Source organism: Syngnathus scovelli, chromosome 12 (genome assembly GCF_024217435.2).
Source record: "Syngnathus scovelli strain Florida chromosome 12, RoL_Ssco_1.2, whole genome shotgun sequence".
NCBI lineage: Eukaryota > Metazoa > Chordata > Actinopteri > Syngnathiformes > Syngnathidae > Syngnathus > Syngnathus scovelli.
The window spans coordinates 6,674,961-6,701,506 of NC_090858.1; the positions used below are offsets into that span (position 1 = coordinate 6,674,961).

A 26,546-nucleotide genomic window follows, 5' to 3' on the forward strand; every position below is an offset into this window, starting at 1 on the left:
TAAAAACTATGTGAAAATAACACAAAATTAAAACATATTCACACAAAAATAATTTTCGCATCATACAAAATCGATTGGGGGAAAAAAAGGCTCGTGTTATGGTGACGTCATGGGTTCAGAGTTGAAAGTTCAAGCCGGCGTTTTGCAACATGCTCGGCTAAGTGCTTTCATAACATCTTCATCTGTGGCAAGATTCTTCTGCTTTGGTATAAATCAGAAATCCAATCATGTTACTAGCTTCGATAAGGACAACCTTACTAAATGGTTGCAGACGAACCGGGGGTGGAATTCACAGTAACGTAAGTAGATACTTGTGGGCTAATTGCTAAAGTCTAGTTAGCCGAGAAGTGTGGTGGAAAAAGGTCATATTCAAAGTGAGAAGTACCAGTTTTTGAAATAATTCGGTGTTTAATGTACTCGGGTCATTTACACGTAAAATCCAGATATCATGAGAATAACCCTACATGTGTGTCATGGACAGGGTGCGCAGTACCGACAGTGGCTGGTGAGAAGGAGCCACAGCACCATCACAGCCGAGGCAGGGGCTTCGTCCTCCCCATCAGCAGCAGTCAGTGTTCCCAATGCAGCCACAAACAGGACAGTTGGTCGCTGGTTACTTGGCTGCAGCGGTCTTGTTGTTGGTGCTGTTGTCCTTGGTGGCGTCACACGGTAAAAACAATGTACATGCTTGTCATCTGTGTGTCAAAGTTCTGTCATTTGATGATTAATTACAGAATCTGTTGAATCAATCAGGCTAACCGAATCCGGCCTGTCTATGGTTGACTGGCATCTAGTGCGAGAGATGAAACCTCCACAGTCGCAGGCAGAGTGGGAAGCAGAGTTTTCCAAATACCAGCAGTTTCCCGAATTCAAGATGTAAGATTTTTTTTTTTCTGTTAATATCAAGGATTTTAAAAGTGCCAGACTGAGTTCATAAAACATGTACAATATGTGGGTGCCTTGACCTTGAATCATTTTACCTTTAAACATCCATTATCCTCACAGAATGAACCATAACATGACTCTACCAGAGTTTAAGTTCATCTTCTACATGGAGTGGGGTCATCGTATGTGGGGCAGGCTTGTGGGATTGGCCTACATCCTCCCCACTGTGTACTTCTGGAGGAAAGGCTACTTCACTCGCTCCATGAAAGGGAAAGTGCTCGGGCTTTGTGGATTTGTCTTTTTTCAGGTGAGTTGCACATCATGCAATCACTTTCATGCATTAACAGAAATTGTGTGTGTGTCTCTTTTGTCAGGGCCTGTTGGGTTGGTACATGGTCAAAAGTGGTCTGGAGGAGAAGCCAGAGTCACATGACATCCCGCGAGTCAGTCAGTATCGACTAAGCGCTCACCTTGGTTCTGCCTTACTCCTTTACTGTGCCAGTCTGTGGACCGGCCTTAACCTACTTCTGCCTGCCCACAAGGTAATCTCTTAAATACGTACATCTACCACTCTGCTTTTATTTATGAATAACTGACTGCTGTTTTGTCCTTCTACACAAGTTGGCGGAAACCAAACGCCTCATGCAGCTTCGGAAGTTTGCCAAGGGAACAGGTGGACTCGTCTTCCTCACAGCTCTTTCAGGTTAGCTTTGGAGAGAAATGTACCCCCACGCTCCATAAATATTGAGAGAAATATTAACTTATTGACTGTAACAATATTATAGATGAGTAAAGCATATTTGCATTTAAAAGTCAAAACAACAAACAAGGCATTAAATATAGTATTTGAAATTTGAAAAATATATAAATATGGAAACTATTTATAGGTTCTGCACTCTCAAACTATATTTTGCTCAGACAATCTACTTTTTTCTCTTGAAAAAAATCATTCACTCTTTACAGGTGCTTTTGTGGCCGGTTTGGATGCCGGCTTAGTGTATAACTCCTTCCCTAAGATGGGTGAACGTTGGGTCCCTGATGACCTGCTGGCCTTCTCCCCCACGCTCAAGAACTTCTTTGAGAACCCCACGACGGTGCAGTTTGACCACAGGATCTTAGTACGTCATATTACTCACATGGAGGATATCGAGTTTGCTTGCTTGTCTCACAAAATGTTGATCTTTTTTTTTTTTTCTTCCAGGCAATCTCCTCTTTGACAGCCATCACTGGGCTGTATCTGTTCTCCAGAAGGATGCTGCTGCCCAGGAGAGCTAAGATAGCCATCAGCCTCCTCACGGCAATGGCATACGGACAGGTAAGCCCACACATAGCTAGACAAACAACAACGTTTTCATCTGTGCCTTTGTTCCTTAGGTTGCACTGGGGATTAGCACCCTTTTACTCTACGTGCCCACTCCGCTGGCAGCGACTCACCAGTCTGGATCCGTGGCGCTGCTCTCGCTGGCGATTTGGGTTCTGGCCGAGCTCCGGAAGATGCCTAAATAATGATGGACGCATTCTGGATGTGCTACTTCTGAAGCTTGGGGAACTGGCAGGTTTCTTTTCAAACAAGCCACTCAAGAAGACAAATAAGATGAAACATCTATGCACACAATCTACAGCCATTTCTTCAAAATGATTCAAACTAGGGTATCGTGTTTCCTCAAATAGCGGATGTCCATTTTCATCTACGACAGATGTGTCATCCACAAATAAACGCCTCGCTCAAATTTGCCCATCTCTTTTCCTATCAGAGAAAAAAAGGGACATTATGTTGTTTTCACATCAGCATTGGTTTGACTTAATGGCTGAAAACGTCTGTTGGTCGCAAAGCATGTAAACATGTGAAGACTTACTATTTGTTCTGCCCAGTCTCCCACGGTTCAGTCTCCCTCCTTAATAATCAGATTAACTTGTTTTAAAAAGCTGTGAAAAATTATTATAAAATAACAATCATAAAATAAAATGTGAACTTTGAAAGGCATCCTTGGCCACTATTTGAGGAAATAAGACAACACAATTATAGCATTTACTGTCCCAGCCACACAATTTCATGTCGGTTTGACTGAATTTCTGTTTATGAACCCACTTGCACATGCTTTGAATGCAATTATCAAGTTATATTTGTGTCTCCATCACTTAACTGCCGAAGCTCTTCGAATTTTTACTGTATAAAATGTTTATTTAAATCATGATGTACTTCTTGATGACAGTGATGATAAATTATGGATAGATGTTTTTATTCCTTGAATTATTTCAATAAAATGTACAGTCTCAAAACAACTGGAGTCCAGTTTGCATAGTAATTGTGAATTTTATTGTCTGTACAAAATATACATATTTAGAATTAACTATTTAGAGGCGCGCTAACAAAAATGGGTACAACAGACTAGTAGATATTTTTTTTAAATTCTAGACCAAGTACATGCGAAGAACAGACAGCTTTGATTGTGGGAGCTGACGAGCGGCAAGGGCCAATCAGAGCTAAAACACTCGTTGGAAAAACATTCAAATTAATGCTAAAAGGTTGGAAGTGTTTATTAGGATTCAGAAATTTACTATGATTAGAATTCTTTCAATCACAGAAAAGTGATCATTATTGCTGTCTATTGTCCACTTTTGTCCTCTCAATTTCTTTGTGCACTTGGATATTTTTTAAAATTAAAGACATTTGGGTGGGGGGGGCAGTATATCACATAACCTCATATCACATCTCTGACTGGTCCTTGCCAATTACTAACATGGTCTTTCTTCAGATGTAGACGAAATGGGTCTCCTCTCATGAATTTTTTTCTTTGGTGTTCCAGAGAAAATTGGAGCAAGATGGGGGAAGGGTGGTGGTGGAAAATGTTGCGATTTTCCGCTCATTCACTAATTAAACGTACATCTTTTTTAATTCACAATGTGGCCTAATTCAGGAGTTTTCAATGTGTGAGTGTTGTTTTTTTTTTTTTTTGCTTTAAAGACCCTGCTATAATCACATGACTCATCTGATCACAAATTCACAAACACAGCCTGCAGTCTATTAAACTCCCCACAAATGTTTCATTAAAGGCTAGAACCACTGGGGTGGTCTGTCAACTATGGTGCATGATAGTCAGGAGACACCTACAGCTAAGACGGATATGGTTTGAAAGGCCAGAAGTCATTGTCGCAGAATCACCTGAATGGAGAAGGGTGTTGTTCCCAGTCGATTCCTCCGTATAGGCAAGATGGAGACATCACGGTCATTCTTGTTGCACATGCACTTTGCACAAGGGGGGGTGAGGCACCTGTGGATGACCAGGAAACAGCAGACGGGCAAGCGGACTTTGGAGCGTCTCGGTAAATAACGTCATGGTCGGATATAGTGACATCATCATGCGATATTGAAATCCGTTCCGATCGAGTTTGAGCCTTGGAATCTTTGAGACAACCTGGAATCTCCCAGGAATGCCTCATTTCCTCTCGCCAGGAGTATGTGCGTCACATTCCTTTTTATTTCGCGGCGGCTCCACATGCACCAAGTCAGTGATGAGGTTTTGGTGGGCCGGCAACCTCACTTGGAGTGCCACCCCTCCAGCAGAAAGAGAAGAAGAAGTGGAAATAGAAGAGGTTGGTGGGGAGGGCGAGGGTGTTGGGTTTGTGCTAGTGTCTGTGAGCCCGCTGCTTGCCTTCTTTTCCCCGTGTTCCTCCACACTGCCTGATGAGGAGTGGACTTCCATGGTTGCTTCTTCGTGGACTGTTGCTTCCCATCCAGAGGAGCTCAACACACACCCAGTCACACATGCACACACATGCATACACACACACGCTTCCTCCTCCAACCCTGATTAATCTATCCCCCCCTACACACACACACACACACACACACACAAACGCTGGGACCAGCACCCTTCCTGGTCCTTAGATGACATTGTCAAACAGCTGCATGGACTGCATGATGTTCTCATCCTGAGGACAGAACACAATTTTTCAGATGAAGCTATCAATCTACTTTTCTATTTCTCTATCTATCTCATTACATTAGTGATTCCCAGACAGTCTAGCTCGCCATCTATTCGTGCTTTACCTTTTTACACGACTCAATGAATTCCTCTATTGTAACCACTCCATCTTTATTTCGATCCATTTTCTGAAAGGGGACGAGAGGGTGGGGGAGACAGCAGCAGCCAGAGATTTAATCATCGCAAAAGAAATACTGTTTATTGGCAATAATTCCTATTCGTTTGTTTGTTGACCTGGAAAAAGTTCTCTACATGCTCTCTGGGGGCATCATCCTGCATAGTGGGATACGTGTACTTCCCCATCATGTCGTAGATGGATGTCATGATGTCCAGCATCTCCTGCAAAGACATGATTATTCAGTCCAAAATCAGCTTTGTAAATGGAAACATCATTATTTTAGAAGACTGTTTTGCATAATACAGATCTAAGGTTAATGACCTGAGTGAATCTGATTAAATAATTGAGATGAAAAAAACAGAGAGAAGAAAACGCACATCTTTGGTAATGCAGCCATCCTTGTTCAGGTCGTAGAGGTTAAAGGCCCAGTTTAAGCGGTCGTTAATGGTCCCTCTCAAGATGATAGACAGACCAAATACAAAGTCCTGACACAGTACGAAATATATTAGTACGAATCTTACAACAGCATGCATATGTGACCAAGGGTGTCTGATATAGAAAGAATAAAAAAAATAACCTCAAAGCTAACTGAACCGTTCTTGTCAGTGTCAAAGGCTTCAAACAGGAAATGCGCATACGTACTTGAATCTGTAAAGATGCAGCACAAACGTAAATTAACTGGAAATTGAGATTAGCAACATGCGAGATATACAGCAGCGTATCTCAACACTCTGCGCGTAGTGGGGGATTACTGTATATCCTTTGTGCCTCACCTCCCTGGGGAAAGAACTGTGAGTAGATGTTCTTAAAGTTGTCCTCATTCACCACACCACTCGGACATTCCTGGCAAATAAAAAGAAAACAATATAGACAAATAAATAACTGCTCTTTACAATAATAATAATAATAATAATAATAATAATAATAATAATAATAATAATAATAATAACAATAATAATAATAATAATAATAATAATTTAGTATTTCTGTTTCCTAAAAGTTAGCATACATTTTTGAAGCCTCTGTAAAGAACCTGCAGCTCCTTCTTGGTGAACTTAGTTTGCTCCTGCAGCTTATCCATGCTTTCTGGCCGGTGGCACACGGTGGAGAGCTCGAAGTCATCTTCTACGCTGTCTGTGTGAGACACACACACAGTCGTGTTAGTATTACAACAAGCATGTAAGTCTATATCTCACGCAAAGTTAAAGTCACGGTATGATGACTACCAACTGAGTATTTAGGAAAAGCAAGTTGAAAAAAGAAAAAAAATACAAGCTGAAACCAAGTTTTAGAGTGAGTTGAGGAGAAGCAGACAGTGCGATAAAAACTTGAGCAGACATCATAACCAGCAGACATTACACATTTTATTCTCACTCAACTCCGAGCTCGACCTCCAGATCCCATTACCTTTATAACCCATTCAAATGTCCAATAAAAGCTCTGTCGGTGTGCATCTCTCTCTCCCTCTCTATTGCTCTAACAAATAAACATGCACATGCATCACTGGATATGAGCTAGGATTTCTTTTTTTTTTGCCGGGCTGTGGAAGGGTCTTGGGGAGCAGAGAGTCTGTAAAACAAACATTTTTTTTTTTTACAAACCCCACAATTTATTTTAAAATGCTGGTAAAGAATTATGAAGTGTTTCCTGTAGAGGACATGTGGAAACGGCGGAAATTAAAATCCTGAAAAATTGAAAGATATCCAAAAGTCACCTAGCACCTGGGGGGACCAAGCATATTTGCCCCTCTTGCTCCGCCACTGACATGTGCACACAGACACACACATGCTTTCAGACACAGTACTTCTTCAACTGGTGTTTCTTAGTCTTGCCATGTCCTAAATAGCAAAAAATCGGTCATACACACATTGAAGAGCTGACTGTCTCTGAACTAACTCTGGAGCTAACCAAAACAGCAACATCTTGGCAAGCACTAAGAATGGAAACCTCTGCCAAGTTATTAACAACAACAAACTGCTTGCAGTCATTGTGGAGCTACAGTCATTTTTTTAAACACGAATATGAATAATTGTATATTAATACCAGAGTAAATTATTGAGAAAAAGTAAAGTAAAATTAAATATTAAAATCCAAAATAAATGAGGCCTCAAAGTATAAGGTTTACTTCCTTGCTCTGAATAAAACTCGAGGAGGAACATGACAACATTAGAAGCATGCAAAAAGAAATGCATGAAATAAAACTAAATTAAGGCCCATTTTAATTGAAATATCACACCCACGTTTGTTATTTATTAGTATGTACAAAATATTCTAAATACTCCAATACAAATCCAACCCTGATGCACATTTCTGACACATGCCAGAAGAATGTGACTTTCCACTAGAAAAGACCAACATCCACAGCTCATTACATCTTTTTGTATTTAAACCTCAAACAGAAATACTGAATAAAATCTGATGAATGTAAATCAATAAAAACAAAATCTACCTCTGCATTTGTGAACATACAAACCTTTGGACACCATTTGCTTAATCTGAGGAGTGGGACATTTCCGTTAAAAAAATAATGTACCAGCAAAAGTAAAAATAATAACAGTGTGTATCTGTGTTCCCTACACTCTATATCGGGCATTTGAATATCCAATATGATGCTCAAGTGCTTTGTTAGGGCCACAGTGGCCAGAACATGTCAGCAGCAGTGAGGTATTCATCCCAGAGAGAGTCAGGACACATGACGTCAAGTAAAAACGTGTATAGACTGAAGGAGGACTTGCTTTGACTGATTGAGGGGGCGGCCGAGGGCGTGCAGCATGGCAGCAGCTTGAGGAATCGCTGCTTTATGCTTTTTTTGCTTTGGCTGTTGGAAGGATTGCCTGTAATCACCAACCATAGCACAAAGGTTAGAAACACCACTTACATACAATGCATGCGCAAAAACAAAACAAAAAGCAGACACACGCTTACATCATGCCAAAGACACACGAAAACACGCTGACATGCTCTGATTGCCTGCTGACCCGGCCAAGTAATGAGATCCACATAATACCTTAGAAAGCAATCCCACACTGGTTCATATAAATATAATTTCACTTCAGACTGACATTTAATTTGCAACACCACCTCCAAGTCCAACGCTATATTATACCAGCACAAATACACAAAGGCACTAGACCGCGTACGGTAAGTGAACATGGGAGCAAAAAGTGCATTAACACTTTATCTGTAGTTTCCGCGGCAACAGGAATCCCACCTAAAATTTACAGCCCCTTTTTGAGACTAAATCAGGTGTCAATGTGGTGCCCGTGGGCCTGTTCTAAAAATAGCTCAACATGCAACAATTTGTTTTGTGTTGCTGTTCTGAAAAACAACATTCACAACAACAAAAACCTGTATCAAGTCTTTCAAATCTTTTTAAATCACACTTGCATTAGTGTATATTTTATAATGAGAACAATAAAAAAACAAAATGCACCATTGTCGCATAAAATGAAATAATAGCGTACCTGGATTATCTACGCAAAAAGTAGCTGTCACTTTCAAAAAGGTTGGTGACCCCTACTCTAAATAATCTCGACCAGGGGTGTCTCATCAGAGCTATGATTGCGCTCAGAGGGAACTCTCATAGCTGTGAAACCATAGGAGTGTCTAATCGCCTCATCATATTTCATAATTGCCACTGCATTTGATTACGATGATTTATTTTTAAATAAGAAATTGATTTTAAATCAGATATCAATGAAAAACACAGGCAAGCATGTCCCTTAGTGCATGATAATTATAAAATGTATACTAAAATAAGACACAGTGTAGTAGTGGTTAGCAGATCTGCTTCACAGTGTTACGGTCCGGGGTTGGAATCTCTAATTGTGTATATCTCTAATCTTGTTTGCTGAAGAAATAATAAATATTGACCTTTGCCTTATAAGGGTATATTTATTTTATTTTCAGAGTAGGTTTAAATTAAGGAAAATTCAGTTTAAAAAAAACAAAACAACCCAAAGGATGTTCAAAATGATTGTGATTTAAATAGATTTCTGTCTCTTTTCAACTAATTACTCTTTGTGCATAACAGTACTAAATTCTCGTGAGATCATGCTCCATCTGTTCAGCAAAAACAACAATCTCTCCCAGAGCCATCCTGATTCAAAATGATGCTTTCCACAGAGCACAATGAGTGTCTAAATTACACCAAGCAACACAGCTCTGCATTCATTACAATTTTCTATAGAATTATTTTTCACAGGTCATTGAGTCAGATTACATGACTCATTACATCTTTTTATTAGCACACCACTTGTGTGAGTGAATCATACATATATATGTATATAGTGTGAAAATGTCACTGTGTCTCTGGGCACACTTGTTAGGACAATCAAAAATATTAAAAGTGTGATAAATTTGCTAAGAAAAAACCCTTCTCCTCTTTTCTCTAGATTTCCCACCTCCGGGAATCATGGAAAAGGCTGCGTGTTATAATACACTATGGCACAGATCAGTGTTTCGAGGAAAGCGAGGCATCTCTGAGGTATTAACCTGATTTTATTAAACGTATGCATACAAACACATGATCCCTTAGGACATGTGCATGCGTGTGTTCAATCAAAGAAGCAGGCTGGTACTGTCATTTTTCTTGTACAACTGCTTCAAGACATTTAGCCAAGTGAGCCTCAAAGAAAATAACTAATTTGCTCCATTCATGTATTTTTCCGGGAAAAACACCATACTGGGATTTGCTTTCAGGCTCTGTTAATGATTTTCACTAAATTCTTGATAGAATGGAAAATATGTGGTATAATTTAAGCATCAAAACTTGACATTATTGGTGTGTTTTTTACTGCAATTGTCATGCTAGCAGACTGCAGAGTGAATACAGTCCAAGGGAATAGCCAGGTCTACTCAAATTGGTTGTTTTAGCCGACAAAATGTGGTCACCACCATAGTGTTACACACACATTCCTCCTGCCTTGGCGCCATCACGCCTTCTTATTGTCATTAAAACAACCAGAAAAAGGCAACATTCAGTCAGCATCATGACACTTGATTGCGGTGATTGCTCATTTAATGGAACATTTTCCCAGGTACACGAGAGGCCACCACAACTTCAAACTACCTCATAAAATAAAACCATCAGGTCTATTTATAGCCCCTTGGCAAACAGATTCCTTCTGTATTCATTTTGAAGGAGCCTTTCGATTCATAAACCCCAGAGATCTGAGGAGTGTCACAAGGCAAAGAGAATGCAGCGAGCATGTTGATACAGCGCACTGCTGAAGATTAAGACTGGATGAGTGGAACCAAACATTGACTGTATCGCTCCTTAGACCAGACTCGCGATGGTGATAAAAGTAGCACAGAAAAGTCAAGTTGGACTAAAATCCAAATTTTCAAATGTGATTATTAAAAATAAAGTAGTAAAAGATTTTTACTAAATGCTGTTTCAAACAAGTTTGACATACTGCTAAAATCATTTGCTAGCCAGAGGCTGAGCTGCAATGTTTTTGTTTACTGAATAATGGCTTTAGCACAACATGTTTTATGTGGCAACATAAAAATCTGATTATTATTTTTAACTAGCTGTCCACAACCTACTCAAAATGGTTTCACGACCCAACTGGTTGTCGATCCACCATATTTATGTGCTTCTGGGTCAAACTGTGGGTAAATAAACAAAGGGGGAGCGCTTTTCCCATAACAGAGCTTTTTAGTGGTATCGAGACACATCACACGTGCGAGTACACTTTCATCTGAAAACATTCTGTTGATTTCTGGTTGAATTAATTTGCTTAGACAGCTACATGGTAGCCATTGTTACGGATCAATTGGTTCTCGATTCAGGCCGTGACCATTCTGCCCGCTCTGCTGCACTAATCTTTCACTTCATATTTGCAACCCATAACATCAAGATCGTTCAAGTTTACAAGTGTTGAAGCTTTCAGTAAAAAAAACAACACTTGACATTCTATACTCCCAATCTGTTACAAGAATTTCAAGTAAAGAGGTAAAACCTCCACGGTGACAATTGATGTAAGAGCTGGGATTGACTCTGACTCACCCACGAATCTTATCAGGACAAGCAATACAAAGTGGTTAGAAGGATGATTTTCGCCAATCATTCTATAGATTTAGTGACATGTCCATCCCTAGCTTTAATTACTTCTGCCCTTCAAAACTCTTAAATTACCTTTTAGAGTACACTAAAGGTATTTAAGCACCTACATAAATCAATATAGAAGCGCCATAAAAATCTTCATTCTATGTCTTTTCAGAAAATGTAATGCCTCTATCCTGGTGGGAAGCTTGTACATAAAAGAAGGTCCCTAAGGATGTTCATGGAGGTATTTGCTCTGAAACAACTCGTAAATAAAACAAAACCTTCTTTGGGATGAACTACAACAGAGAGCCACAGTGTCACTCAGGTCTTCCCAAGAGAGTAGAAGCTGTCACAGGTATAAGGGGAAGGAAAGGTTCATACTTTGAATTCTCACGTTCTGATCTAATGATGTGTCATCACGTGATGAGTATGCTCTCAAAAATGGTAAATAAAAATCAATATGATGTTCAAACTGCAAAGTGGCAGTTTTGTATACTCCTCCAGCAGTGACGCAGTGAGAGAACCGATATGATGAAGTTTTGTGCATACGCCAACATCAACACCCAATGAAGTGGCCTAAAGGTATGAAATATGCATTTTGTTTCCTGTCAAACTTTGTCACAAGCACCATTTGTCATCATTGTAGCTCATGGCCGTGCACCCCTCCCTCACTTTGTTGGCTTACCATTCATCTTACCTGCCGTGGTAAGGTCGATAAGCCCCAAAAAGTGCATCAGTTTGAGAGAGCTGCACACCACCAGAAGGATTCCCACCGTCTGCAGCCCCTCCACCTCCCACTTGTCTCGAAAGAACAGATGCATCGTCCGCCTTCCCCCTCTCTCTGGTTTTGACAGGCAAAGAATCTCGCACGTCCGCCACCCTCTCTCCCTTTGCTCCGTCTTCAACTCTTCGCTTCAGTCTCCCTCCATATGCCGGTATTCCGCCATCCTGAGAGCGCGCAGCATCCGCCTGCTGGTTCTTCTTCACAGAGGCTGGATTGTTATTCCATGCGTTCCCTCATCGGGAATGGTAAGCGTGAGGGAGCAAGGGCTGTCTACTTGCCGATCCGCCCCCGCCGCCAGCACTTCAGAGGCTGTCAAAGGTTGTTTAAGTTCCAGGTGAAGTTCGGACAATTCATTGTGGACTTTTGTGTGAGAGTGTGCGCGTGTCTTGGCAGGATGGCAATGGCAGTTATTTGTTCTTCCCAGATGCTGACTCTCAAACTGTCTCCACTCTTTTGTCTGTCTTCCTCGCCTCACCTCTCAGACTCTCCTCCTGCTGCGTCCCTCCCCACGTTTAATTGGGCCAGTGATGGCATTGAGTGAGGGAACGATGGAGGTGGGGAGGCATTGAGGAGCGGTACTACACAAACTAGTTTGGGAGGGGGACCCCGAAAGGAGGAGAGTAATGAATTGAGACGGGACGGGGAGGGCAGGAGCTCGAGGAGAAAATAACAGCAACAGAAAGGACAAGGGGCCAAATTGGAAAAACAAATGATGAATCTAGTGTAGTGCGGGGAGGTAGGAAGGACAAAATTAGGAAAAGCAGCAGAGCGACTTCAGTCGGCAAAGTCAGCTACGGCGCACAAAGTCACAGATGTGGCCTTCGTCTCTCCCCAAGCGTAACATCAACACACATGCACTGGCAAATACACAGACAGGAGGTGCAATCTGTCTAAGCCTAGGTGTTGTATTTGGAATTTTGTCGGGATGCTACTGTCCCATCTGTCATCCTGACACATTTTATCACAGTACTTTCAAAGTTCATTTAAAAACTGGCATTCATGTTGAAGAGCTTTGGACTGAATATTTAGATTTTTAACTGTTAGATTGAGATAAATAAGAAAAAAAAAACACTTTTAAGGTCATCAGTTTAAATGTTCCTAAAATGTTCCCGTTTTGAGTATGACTGCTTAAGTTTGTGTAGCAGCGTAACAATATGTTCATATCATTGGCATTGGAAAGACCAGGATGTCTTCTGATGAACACTCCAAGACTTAATCAGGGAGTTCAACTGAGTCAAATGATACATACCCAAAAAAGTCTACTAAAGTGGACACAAATGAATAGCCTGGGTTTTGCAATTCCAACACAGACGATTGCAATGGCACTGTATTCTTCTGGGAACATTACCCCACTTTCAAAAAATGCCACTGAAATAGTTCCAATGCTCACAAATGCAATCTATTCATTTTCTGATTCTCTGGTGCTGGGTCACAGGGGCAGCAGTCTAAATAGTGATGTCAGGTCTTCCCACTCTCAGGCCACCTGTTCTACTTCCATTGATGGGACCCCGAGGCTTTACAGGTCAGCTGTGACACATAGTCCCTCCAGCGTTTCTTATGTTTGCTGGACGGTTTCCGCCCAGTTGCCCAGAACACCATACCAGGGTGACAACTGAAGAGTGTCTGAAATAGCTGCCACAGCCAACTCGCTTGGCTTAATGTGGTGTCTCCCAAATCACTGAGATCAGAAGTATCATCACAAAAGAAAAAGGGGCATCAATGAAATCATTTGGTCATCCTCAACAAAAATATTGTCTCAGGTAACTGGGGTAGAGGCTGAGTACATTCTGGACTAGTCGTTAGTCAATCGCACAGCATATATGAAAGAGAAATGTATGTGCCTAAAAAGCTTCAGTTTGTCTTGGAGTCACTTGTGCATCCTATTCACAGTGTCTGATAGCAGGCGCGAATAAATGAAGGGGAGTCAGTAATGGTAAAGGGGACACTTGTTTGATTTGCAAGTGGCAGAATTTATGCGCGTCTGACTTGAAATGATGTGAAGCTGCTTTGCCTCCCACTGCAAAAGCAACCTTGTGAGACTTATCAACCTTCAGTCAACCTTGCAAGCAGACTGCACTGCTACGATCTAAGTACGATTTGACGATTATAGTCGTAAAACAGGGCCAAGCATCATCGCCCACAGTTGTCAGTTACTGTTGTTTAAAAACAGTAATGCTGGCCTATTAACATTATTATTGCGCGACATGATGAGACAGGCGCCTACCTGTCTGTATTGTCATGAGGAAAAGGGCAGTTGATTGATGAAACTCTGCATCACTTGACATATTTTGCATACACCTACGGGCATATTTAATTAAACAGGCTGCTTAGCTTTCCAGAAAACATGACATATTCAGGCCAGACACCTTCTGTAGTCGGAGGGTTCAATCAACAATGAAGGCTGCTTGTGTGTCTTCTTCTGTCTCACACAGGAAGCCAGAGAATATTTATGTATTGAGAGAAAAATGCAAGATCAATATATTACACATAAACACACTTTTTCAATATAATTTTTTCTTTCCAATGACTATTTACGTTTGAAGAAAATGTGATTCCAAGAATATTGTGCGTTACCCATACATGCTTCATATTAGTGTAATTTATGTAGCGGTATATTGAAGCTCAATTGGTAGAAGTTGCACTATATGGAGTGAAAGAAAAAAAATCACAACAACCTTTGCGACTCCTACATAATCAATAATGCCAGATGTGATGAAGATGTACGCTAAGTTTTTACATTTCTGATGTGATCATTCATTATGTTTACGTCATTCAGACACCCAAAAAAATAAATTGTCATCCAGCTAGGAAATAGCAACGGGGACTGAAAAGGAGCATACAAAAGCTCTTCCAAAGTTAAATAAAGATGAACTTTACGTGGACCTCAAAGGACTTTGTGAAGGTGTATGAAGTTCATACTGCAGGATCCTACTTTATCCTGACCTGTTTTAAGATGTGGCGCAGCACATCTGCAAGCCACCCCAAGAGACATTCTGATCTGTTGTCATCTCAAGTGCGCACACACGCCAACGCATGCGTGCGCACACACATACGCACAACGATACAATATTGGGTTAATACATCGCGTTTGATTAGTCTCTTTGGGGCATAATTTGGCCTGAAGCCAGACACAGCACGTAATTGAAACACCTCCATATTTAGACGTCCACCTAAGCAATTATTCCCCTCAAAACGGATTAAAACGTCCAACAGAGTGTGTGTGCATGTGTGAGCGTGCAAAAGAGACAAGAGGAGGAGGTCATTGACGAATGATGCTCAAAATTGGCTGGTGTTTCCAATTAGATACACGCCATTGGAAGAGATCATTAGCTTTTGTGGGTATTTTTAATACAGTAGCACCATGCATGATGGAATTCTTTTGTCCAATAAACCTCTCATTAACAGTTTTTTGGGGGATTGATTGATTAATTGATTTTCATCAGGAAGCCATTATTTATGTGTAAATACGTACAGCATAGGATATGTATGAATTATGGATGGGATGATGGAAGTACAATCTCTGCTACCTTTTACTGAAATTCATTAAAATGCCCCATGAGCTTAATTTCCCCCCTCCTGACCTATATGACAGCAATGTAGACTCACACCTGGAGAGGGCAGTGTAATGTAAGTCATTTAATAAGCTACACTGTGCTTCTCGTCCCAAGCTATCCTTTTCTCTCTATGTGATCTTCCTTCATTTAAATTCAAGTCAGGAGACCAGAGCAACAGTGGGAGGGTAATGAAAGATCACAAGCCATTAACGGTTTCCAAGATAGATACACTCAAATGATAAGGTTCATATTTTCAATATGATGAGGCAAACAAAGCATTATTAAAGTTTTCAGACTCTGATCATTAATTCTTACATGAGAACCTTTTCAACAAATGTATTTTCAAGTGTGACCCACTGCATAATTATCTACTAAATATATTTCAATCAAATCAAAAGGACCAGCTTTCTTCCCATTTCACAAAGAGATAAATCGGCTGCAGATACCGGTTAAGAAAAAAGTCAAGTAGCTAACTCAATCTCAGCTTTTTTGCAACAGTTAGATGTTGAAACAAGAAGCAAAACAACCAATGTGAAGGTTTTATTCCACCAAATACAATTTGCTACAAATCTATTAAGCAGCCAAAAGAAAGCGAAGAAAAACATTCAGTAAGGTCCACCCTCAGGCGACGATTACAGCGACAGAGAAATCGATGGCCTAATGACAACAACCTTTACCCCTTCCATTGTTTCTGCTGTAAAACACGGTGAAGAATAGCCACTGCCAGCACATAAATGTTTTATGCGGGTAAATCCCACAGCAAGGCACGTCAGTAGCGTGCTGAGCAAGCGGAGAATCGAACAGTGAGTAGAATAAAAAATAGAGGGCAAAACCCTCAGGTGATATATATTGTGAAGTGCGAAAAACATTTTTGATTTTTCTGGAATTGTTTGCAGCATTTCCATCTCCCCCCATAAGGAACACATCATGAATCTTTATCCGTGGATTTTGAGGAATTTTTTTGGGTTTGAAAAAAAAATCTTTGGTTTGCGGACCTCCTGAGATATCCTTACCCTCCCATATGACCTCAAGGAACAAATTCTAGTTCATTTGATAATTATTAATAATTAAAACATTCTACATACAGAGATATCCACGTACATTTTTGCATCATGTGTCTGACATCCCCATATCAGTAAGTGAATCATCATTATTCAACTCAATGCAAGTGTGTACCTGAGGGCGGTGTGCTGAGCTCTCCTCGACTACTAACAGTATTTATAAATTGCCTTGTCAAATGCAGCCACTTGGGACTAAGTTGTTTTTCACAAAACAATTCGCACTCATTTGAGTTGAAGGGAAGTCACATGACGTGTTCTCTTCCGACGCCTTCCCGAAATGATTTGCCGTGGCTGTCAGCCCGACAGAAATAAAATAATTCGAGATAACACTGCATGTGTCATGTTTCTCCACAAGGGATTCGAAAGTCCACGGGGGGCGTTTATAGGTAATAGTAAACCTTTTTCAAGGCCATTGCCATCAATTACTTGCAGAAGTTTAGTCGCCGCAGGGCTCGGCCCGTATCATTTGTACCGGAAAAAAACTAAATTCTATAATCATCACAATAAATAAACAGGTATCATAGGTAGGCAAGTTCGCCAGGGATTTTGAGAATGCCCCACTGCAGCCTGTTTCAGCTACAATCCAGCTACTATCTTATCATTGAGGTTTTCTTGAAATTATTATTTGAAAGGGCCTTATCAGTTACAGGTAACGGCAGCAGCTTCTGCTGATGTAATTTCTGTGGACAATGCAGAGAATCCCTACTGAATTTTACATGAAGGTCATCTTTGTGCACTGCTAAGCGAACACTCACACTCACACTCAATCTATTAAATCTCCCCTAACCTCAGTAGATAGCATTTCCCTTTTTACATGTAAGGAACCGCTTTCAGCAAGTGCCACAGCTGGTATGCAAATCTTTCACATTCAAAGAAATGCATTTGCACATTTTCATGCGTATGCATTCATTTGTGGATATGCAACGTTATCATCTTCATGCAGACATTTCTCTGCCTTATAAAGAAAGGGAGTGAAGCTTCATCTCTCGTGCTCTTGCCATGCAAATAGATTTCACTCACAATTGTGTTTTCATCATCTAAGCACATTGGCTTATAATAATTTCTTTGAGATCCTAATACCGTTTAAGAAATTCCTTAAACCTTGAGTAGTATTTGCACATCAGGCCATAAAGTCCAATACGTAAATAGCCATGTAATGTGTCAGAGGAAACTAAATAATATTGTAATTATGGTGACTTGGGGTTGCTGGAACATAATATCAAGTACAACATTCATTTAATTTATGGGCACTGGCGGAGGTGGGGGGTGGGGGGGGTGCAGTGCTCCGAAATATGGTTAGACTCCTCAGGTGCCAAGCCACATAGAGGGCGATAGAGAGACTATTGCACTGAATGTCTTCCATCGGAGCCTTCTGTTGACCAAGCCCTCATCTTCTGGCTGGTGAGGAGACAAGGACGCCCAGGACATCCTCATTCACACATGTGCACAACTTCTATTAAGAAAGTTTGTCACAACCGACAGATTTGTGGTCCAAATCCCAATGGAAGCCATGGAAACAGTACATTTCCACAACACAGTAGTACACAAAAACATGCACACACACACTCACACACTCTTTTGTATACGTTTGCTTTTGAAGGGCAATTACAATCTAAGTTGATGGACGCATGAGTGTTTGTGTATTTGCCGTGCCAAGCAATTTACCTGCACTTATCTCTCTTCCTGTCTCATTCTCCCTCTCCTGCTCTTTCTCTCATCCTGTCTCTCTCTCCCACACACACACAATGTTGAAAATCACCTTTCAAGATGGAAAAGTGATTTGCTCTGTCTGGTTGTGTGCCACCAAATATCACTGGCACTTTCAGGTGCACACATGTGGTGGTTTGCTGGGGACCACTGCTTGGTGGAGACAACTTTTTTAGGGTTATAATCTTCTCAGAATTTGGATTGGATTTAAAGGACCCAAAAACGCTGGTATTCTTCAATTTATTTAAACTATTACAAAAAATTGGATGTCATTCAAAGTGTTGGCCAATTTTCCAGAGTAGTATGTGTTTATTATTTTTGACTGAGTTTTTTGTAGGATTGGGGATGCTTCAATGATGTTTTTTTTTAATTTGATCCTTATTTTTTAAATAAAATCTATTTTGCTCCCTTCAGTTTACGTTTCTATATTAAATATATTTAGTGTTAAGGTCTCGCAAGACAATCCCATCTTGAACTTCCAAATGGATGTTTTTATTATAGTCTAATATATTCATAGAAATAAGACATTGACCTTGAATTGCTCAAAGGTGAGTTTGTCTGAGAGCAAAAAAGCAACCCAGCAAATAAATTTTTCAAATTCTACAAGAGAATATGAAAGTTAATATCAAAAATGATGTTTATATAGTTTAAGGTCAGAAAAAAAATCCAGAAAGTGGATGTTATTATTTAATAAAACACAGCTGCCTCTACCAAGTGACAAGTCACAATAAACTAAACATTTGATTATACTTTACATTTGACTTTTTTCTGTGTCTATGCTGATTGCAGTTAAGTCAACTCATGTTAGAAAAGAGATAATATGGATCTGCAACTAGAGGCCACCGCATCTCTATCACACTGAAAATACCACACATAATATTAAATGACATAATTCTAATCAAGGCAGCTAAGTAGACCTAATACATCACACAACTATTGGCAACAGACCAGAACTGAAATGCCTTTTCACAAGAGGACAGCATATTGAATGTAGTGTATGAGCGTTCAGAATGTTGCTTGTGAGCGAGCGCTAATACAGTTATCTTCTCCATTCATGAGAAAACTCATTAGTTTGAGTATTCATCGGGGACTTGGTGAACATGAGGCCATTTTTCTTAATGAATGGTCAAAATACGCAGAAAGAAAATGCTCATTATATAATGGTGGTGGAGGTGGTGTGTGTGTGTGTGTGTGTGTGTATGTGTGTGTGTGTTGTTACGGAAAAGAGAACAAGGACAGTTGGCACACCTTGACAATTGTCCTCATCCAACATTCAGGATAATGACAACAGCCGGCAGGCTTTCTCAACAACAAGCGACACTGTATACATGTTTTGAAATGTAAAACACATTTTGATTTTAAAAATATTTATTTGAGTCATATTTATTGCTTGAATTAACATATCTATATCGATAGAGAATATGGGTGCTTCTCAGAATGTATGGTCCAGCCGGATGTTCCAAACGCTGACCCACTTTGAGTCAATATTTTTGCAATCAATGACAAGATTTTACTGCTTGAAATATTGCAGACGTACTGCAGAAATAAAGTAAACAACTTGACTCCGATTTTTGCTGTCGTGCTTCTCCAACTAGGGTTGTGGGTGACCTGGAACCTATCCTAGCTTACTTACGGCAAGGGGTAGAGTACACATACTGTACCTTTATTTGAATTCTTCTTTTGTTAGACTAAAGCCCATTAAATACCTGTTAGATGAACTAAGAATCTCAGAAACCGCTGACGTGACAAAGGAGCTTCTGTATGAATGGACCCATTATTCCAATCAGAATGCAAGACGGGAGACCAACTGGATATTTTTTTCCATGTCCACTTTCTGTAGGTTGAACCACCATGTTTCCAAATGCTTGTGCCCATATAGTGTTGGAGGTCTTTTTTTTTTTTTTTTAGCTCAATCGAACTATTGTTTCTCCGGTAGTGGTCCTACCGAAAGCGAATGGGCTGACAAGAGCGCCTTCAAACAGCACTCAGGCCCACTCTGTTCATAGTGTTATCGATTAAAGGGTAAGAGCACGCACCCCCGTGCCGGAGGGAGGCCTCGCACAAGGCTCACGTTACAGGGCAGATAGGTGGAGATGGAGAGAAAGGATGGTGCACGTCCCACGGTTGCGCTGGTAACCCAAAACCTCAGATGAGAACGGCAACCCGCCCGGGGACCACAGAGACAGAATGCTGCAATTGAAAGCTCATGTGCACATCCACCTCACAAACTACAAGTGTTTTAATAAAGCTTAAAAAAAAGTTACCTTCCCCGCCGACAGGCTCAAACATTCCAAACTGCTCCAGAACTTTGATGAAGAGACCCATGACCACCAACACAGCGATCACTTCCAAGCCATCCAGAGTCAACATCTTGGTGGAGCGCCGTGGCTCATCGCACAGCTGCACCGACGCACCGGGCCCACTTCGGCCAGAAACTCAACACCTGCCTGACGACGCCCAGAAAACGGCGAGCCCTTTTAGAACTTTCTCACCTTAACTTTCTGTAAAACAACTCACAGCCCTTGTTTTTGCATCGCTAAAGTGTTCAAACGACTAGTCGGCACTAACTGGTTGCGAATGAAAAGTTGAAGTTCCTTTTGGTCCTGCTGACTGATGTTGGGATGCAGGAATGAGCTGCGCTGATAGTTCCTTTGGCAGCACTCGTCAGAAAGCCAGTGATGCGAGGGGGGGGGGGGGGGGGGGGGTCGAGGGGTTGAGCGAGAGGCGGTGGGTAAGAAGAAGTGGAGAGGATGAGGAGGAAATGGATAGAAAGTGAGCACAGGTCTGAGCACCAACATACTGGATATAGTTTGGGGATACAGATTGAGATTTAGGCAAATAGGCATTCACTAATTTGTGTTTACTTTTTCTATGAAACTGATTCTCTAAAACTCATGCACTTACTTTTTTAGGGAATTGCCCTAAGATGCTATCACAGTAGATACTCTTAAAGACCTTTCTAAAGAGGAAAGTTGTAAATTAACAAGGAAGTATGTTTGAGATGCTTTGGATGAAAGGGAAGAGCTAAATTTAGCCTGGGTTGTTTGAGAAAACTACGTATAAAGATTCTTCACCCCACGTGCATGTACACTCATTTTCTTTTCAAAATTAACTTATTTCCAAGCATTTAATTTTTAAGCGTAATGTAAGACGAGTGTGAACTCTAAGTGTTTTGGGTTTATAATTTGTGGGATAAAATATTTATAAATATGGTTTAGAGTATCAAATGAAATGCTGGAGGGGCTTAAATGGAAATTTTTGACAGTGCTAAAGCCTCCCTCGTTGCAGTGTAGCACCATCTTGGTTCTCAACTATCATTATAGGCAATTGTGAACCTTTTGGGATGATTCCGAAGTATATCCCAGAAGTGTAATTTGAGCTCATTCACAATGTCCCTGCCTTTGATGCACCTCAATGTGCAATTCTCTCTCGTGGATTTAGCAACAGCAGCAGAAATTTGGAACAATCGATAGCACCGGAGGAAGTGAAGCAATCTTTGCACATGGCAGACTATTGGAGATCTTTTCAAAGCCACGAGGACATCTTTTATTTATATTTTTTTGATTTTGGATTTCATCATGCAAAGATGTTATAGCAGTGTCGGTCAGGAACCGAATATCGAAAAAGTACAATAATTATTTATTACCTCTCCCATCACCTCCTATGTGATGTCACACAAGACCTCCCACATGTTCAGCGGGACCTCAGCTCGTATCATGAGGATTTATCTCAGAAAGCATCAAAAGGATACATTCCACAGGTGTTTTGCTTCGTGTGATGCCATCATATAATGATCGCGATATTGAGGGGAAGAGGGGAAATGCGATGATAACCATAGAACCACAACTTTATAAATTCAAGTGGTATTTTCATTGCCACTTGCAATTTTTGACTGTGAAACTTTGCGTACTTAACAAGTGAAGAACGAGGCGGGACTTAACAAAACGAACTGCAGGTCAAAACAATTTCCAAAGCACCAGCTGGACAGAGATGAAAAATCCAGTGGGATTGAAAAAGCTGCCTGCGGCTACTAAGAATACATTTATTTTCCTTTTCACTTTTATGCCCCATTTCTGTCTTTCTTCTCATTACTTTGCCCTTCAACAAGTAGTTCCTTCTGACCTACCATACCCCGCTCCCAAATTGTCATCCCTTCAATAAATGAGTGGGCAAAAAATGTTCTTCTTTTTTTTTTTTTTTTTTATGTCCAGCTCAGGTTGCACATTGTTTCTCCCTCTATGTCTATTGTGAGTGCCTGGTTCAATACGTCGGTGTTTACATCAGCGAGGCGTGCAATCTGAGATCGGCTTCTATGCAGCCAGGTTGCATTAGTGCCACAAGAGTAAATAGAAATTGGGTTTGTTTGCCTTCGTGCCATGTGCAAGAGCAGCAACGTCACTTAGGATTAGTTTTCCTGTCACCTTGTGTTCATGTGTGTGTGTGTGTGACATTAGGGTCACTTGCATTGTCCTCTGTGACGCTGCCGCTGACAGACATATCTGTAATGAGGCGTGCTGCTCAATAGTCCACTTGAAATGGAGCAACCACACTGTCAACAAAGATGGGAAAAAAGTCTGTGCGAGGAAGCACAGTGGGGGGATTGGAACACAGATTTCTAAATACTGCACTTTGGTTTGTAATTCATTAATGAGAATTGATCATAAAGCGATCCACCGAATTGCGGCCATTATTGCAAGCGGTATGGTGCATGACATTGCAAAACAAAATTACAAAATTTTGAGACTGTCTGATTTGAAATAACACCTCCACATTATGATGGCAAGTTTGGAATGGTTTAAATGTAATTGATTTCAGGATCAAACATTTGACTTACGTTCTCAAACGTTACGTTACTTCACTTCTCATTATTTGGTTCTCTTTATGAGCCAATGAGACGATGTGTCTACTGGGATCTGAATGCACCAAAATGTATTTACTCCTGAGATGATACTCAAGCCTTAGTCACCACGTCTAATGTCTCTTGATGCTGATGAGTCATTGGCGGGCTCGCATGAACGTACAGAATTTCTTTCAAATCAATGAGCCAGATGTCTGGCCAAACACGTCCTCCGCTCCCTCTTCAGCGTTGCTGTCACGCTGAGAGCCCAGCCACGCAGACAATCAATACAGATGTATAATGGAGCACGTTGGAGAAAATGCGGAGCAGAAAAACAAAGGCAGTCACTTCCAAAACGATACATCAAGTAAATAGAGCACTGCTAGGGACATCTAGTGGGCAAAAATCTTTACTCTCCTGTCTAAATGCACAGCCAAGGCGTGCACCCAGAATCGTAGAGGATAAACAATACAAGAGATGACTGTGAGTACTATTATAATGTTTGTCTATAAATGTTGCTCCACCATTTTTGTTCAAATATCCATAACTTGAATACAGCCACATATTGTAGATTGTATTTCTTACTATATCAATCAATACATTGATTATGAGTATCTTTACCACAAAATAACTTGTCCAATAGTTTGAATGACACTGTATGTCACAGGTGTCCAACTCAAGGCCCGGGGGCCAGATACGGCCCACCACATCATTTTATGTCCCGCGAAGACAAATTGTGCATCGCATTCATGTGTCATTACTAGAATTGCAAATTGTCTTCACTTTTAATATCTTTTTTTTTTAATATTTGACCAGTTTTTACTCGTCTGATTTGAAAACGAGTTATTTGTCAGTTTGTTTTGTAGCTTTTACTGTATATAATATGAGGTGCTCATAATGGCCCTCCGAAAAAAGCTAAAAAAAATTGGTTTGACACCCCTGCTGTATATCATTAAGCATAGTGACCAGCGCCCGCACCCTTACACACAATTTGGGAGAAAAAAAACCCACACTGGCTGTGGATAAGACAGACAACCCCTGACAAAGAAGCTAGAGGCAGTGTCCGTATGCAAGTTTTGAAATAAACAATGTTTTATTCATACCCTGATTCAGACAAGGATTTTTTTTTTCCATTCTGGAGTGTGAGCCAGCAGGTGCCGCATTGGTGGGAGCCAAGAAAGAGAATGGTAAATGAGGTCGAAAAGAAGAACCACAGGGTAAAGCGTAATTATAGAGAGGAAAGAGAATTACAAAATAACACGAGTGGGAGGGCTGCTCACAGGGGAGTGGGAATACACTTCAGAAATGTATCATCTCTCAACGCTGCTGCACTCTGGCTCATCCACAACTGAAGTGCAACCGCGACCAGAATCCACTAGAGGTCAGCATCTGTGCACAGTTCTAAGTGTTCCTTGAGGTGACGATAATACAAAGCTTGAGCGGGTGACATTCAAAAGTTCTTGACAACTCCACTAAAGGGATGAAGGTGTGCATCAGATTTTTGGCTTGGTGCCAAGTGAGTGGCATCGTTTTATCATGGGCACGTTCTCATCCGTGAGAATAATTCAAAGTAGATCCTGGCACGTTGCCTGGTGCCCCCACATTTGGCCATTTGAGAAAACAACTCTAGAGTTAAGAGATCAGTGAACAACCCCAACAAAGAAAAAGCACTAATCTGTGATGTACCTATCACATTTTGGTATTTTCTAAACTTAAAAATAAGAGGAGAAAGATTGAATTTAATTTGTTGGAGGTGCATTCAGAAACTCACATCTGAGATATCTGATTAGCGACTCGTCAACATGAAGCTTTAAAGATCATTGTGGAATAGTCTGAACAACCTCTAATATCCAGTTAATCTTAAATTAATTTTATTAAAATGTCAACATATTCAAACTGATATTCAGGTGGCTATTACAGTATAACCAGTTATACAAAACGTCACAGACAATAAAAAGAAATATCAAAGGTGAGAACAGTTTCAATTATGAAAATGATGCCTAGGTCTCTTTTAAACTTTGTTTATAAACGTTTTGATTCATTTGAATGAGAATTTTATTAAACCATGAAATTACATTTAATTTTACGAGCTGTTTTATAGAGCGGTTAACTTATTTTCCCACTTGTACCACTGTTGAATTATGAACAATATTAAAAAATGCAATACATGAGTCAACTTGCTTCGCTTGCCAATATTTGTATCTTACTTTAAAAACACACCTGTATATTTAGTAAATGGTAGATCAAGCAAGGCTGATTCTGGGAGAAATTCATTCACCATTGTTTCCATAGGAAAACGGTGATAAATAAATTAGAGGTACACCAGCAGTTTTTGACCTATAAGATTCCACCTGAGGTCCAACAAATCCAGCAATGGACGAAATAAAGGGGGAAAAAAAATCACAAATAAAGAAAATAGTCTCAAGTGACCTTTTCCAGAAACGTCTCATTTCTCAATTGTGCATACAGTACATGCATGCAAGCACAGTAATTGAGCTCACACCTGCTCTTCTGTGCATTTGACCTTCTGTGTTAAGAAACTAAACTGCACACTGCTGATTCAGCGACTTATCAAAAAGCCCAAAATGATCCATCAAACTCACAAGGATAAACCCAACGTGCATGTGCTGCTCACTTAAGACACTCACGCAATGACATTTACCATTCGTTAACGCCGACTTTGCTCTATGGCTGTTTTTCCATCAAGCAGAAATAATAAATCAAACATGGTTTATGAATACTGTTTTTTAATCGTAACAACTATTAGCTGTTTTAAGAATGGAATTGGAAAGAGAGCGGGAAATAAAACTGCCACAGCAGAAGGCAAATAGGGCGGAGAGAGAGAGAAGCTGTCGTCATGGACACACACACAGACACATTCACACATAGACACATGCGCACAGAGCACACACGCGCGCACGCACACACACTCACACACGCACACACACACACACACACAAGTTGGTCCAATCGACAGGGACATGCTCATTCAATTCATCTCTTCCATTGTCCAGGTAAAAGTATCGATCTGGCAAACACGTGACACCGCACACAAAAACACAATTTGCTGTACACACAACGTGCCGTTTGTCTGATTTAGGAGACTTGGAAACATGACAGACCTCATTACATTGGTTGTGGCAGACATTAGTATTCGAAGGATATACACCCAAACACAGAAGTTTATTTGTATTTCTATTTACTGCGTCGTGGCATGTAAGATTCTTTCTATTAAAGTTGTCCAACAACTTTCAACAATAAGATAACACTTTTAATAAAATACATTAATATAAATAATGAATTAATAAAAATAAATGAAATCTGCAGTAGATAAAAAATGATGTGTGCAGCTTGCTCTCAAAGGGAGGCCAGGAGCACAGGCCATGACGTTTCACACAGTGTGGAGTGGGCATCCATATCTATAAATAGCCCTAAGAGGAATCAAATTTGGAAAACCGGAGGGGGGAACTGATGAGATCGCACAGAGGAGCCATATGTTGATTTGTGCATGTGTGTGTGCATGTGCATAGTACACGCACACACACATTGACAAGACACGGGG

The 26,546-nt window shown here is 40.5% G+C and overlaps 2 protein-coding genes across 5 annotated transcripts in view; one reads left to right on the forward strand and one right to left on the reverse strand.

Moving 5' to 3' along the window:
- The first annotated feature begins 97 nt into the window (after positions 1 to 97).
- cox15 (cytochrome c oxidase assembly homolog 15 (yeast)) lies at positions 98 to 3,168 on the forward strand. The gene is made up of 9 exons (XM_049736203.2): positions 98 to 299; positions 482 to 669; positions 754 to 876; positions 1,006 to 1,192; positions 1,260 to 1,427; positions 1,507 to 1,588; positions 1,849 to 2,003; positions 2,087 to 2,200; positions 2,260 to 3,168. The coding sequence occupies exons 1-9, from the start codon at positions 228 to 230 to the stop codon at positions 2,389 to 2,391; spliced, it is 1,221 nt and encodes a 406-aa protein (XP_049592160.1). The 5' UTR covers positions 98 to 227; the 3' UTR covers positions 2,392 to 3,168.
- An 11-nt stretch (positions 3,169 to 3,179) lies between these two features.
- Positions 3,180 to 26,546, reverse strand: part of LOC125978654 (A-type potassium channel modulatory protein KCNIP2) — a 56,470-nt gene continuing 33,103 nt past the window's right edge. Inside the window, exons 2-9 of one of the 4 annotated variants that reach the window (XM_049736210.2) lie at positions 7,725 to 7,823; positions 5,999 to 6,123; positions 5,763 to 5,832; positions 5,567 to 5,637; positions 5,367 to 5,474; positions 5,106 to 5,210; positions 4,937 to 4,999; positions 3,180 to 4,818 (exon numbers count right to left, since the gene is read on the reverse strand). In XM_049736210.2, coding sequence (XP_049592167.1) covers positions 4,771 to 4,818; positions 4,937 to 4,999; positions 5,106 to 5,210; positions 5,367 to 5,474; positions 5,567 to 5,637; positions 5,763 to 5,832; positions 5,999 to 6,123; positions 7,725 to 7,823 — 689 coding nt within the window. In that variant the 3' untranslated portion in view covers positions 3,180 to 4,770. Of the gene's footprint in view, positions 4,819 to 4,936; positions 5,000 to 5,105; positions 5,211 to 5,366; positions 5,475 to 5,566; positions 5,638 to 5,762; positions 5,833 to 5,998; positions 6,124 to 7,724; positions 7,824 to 11,738; positions 14,267 to 20,411; positions 25,898 to 26,546 lie in introns of those variants that run through there. The other 3 variants (XM_049736214.2, XM_049736213.2, XM_049736215.2) reach the window with 3 other exon arrangements.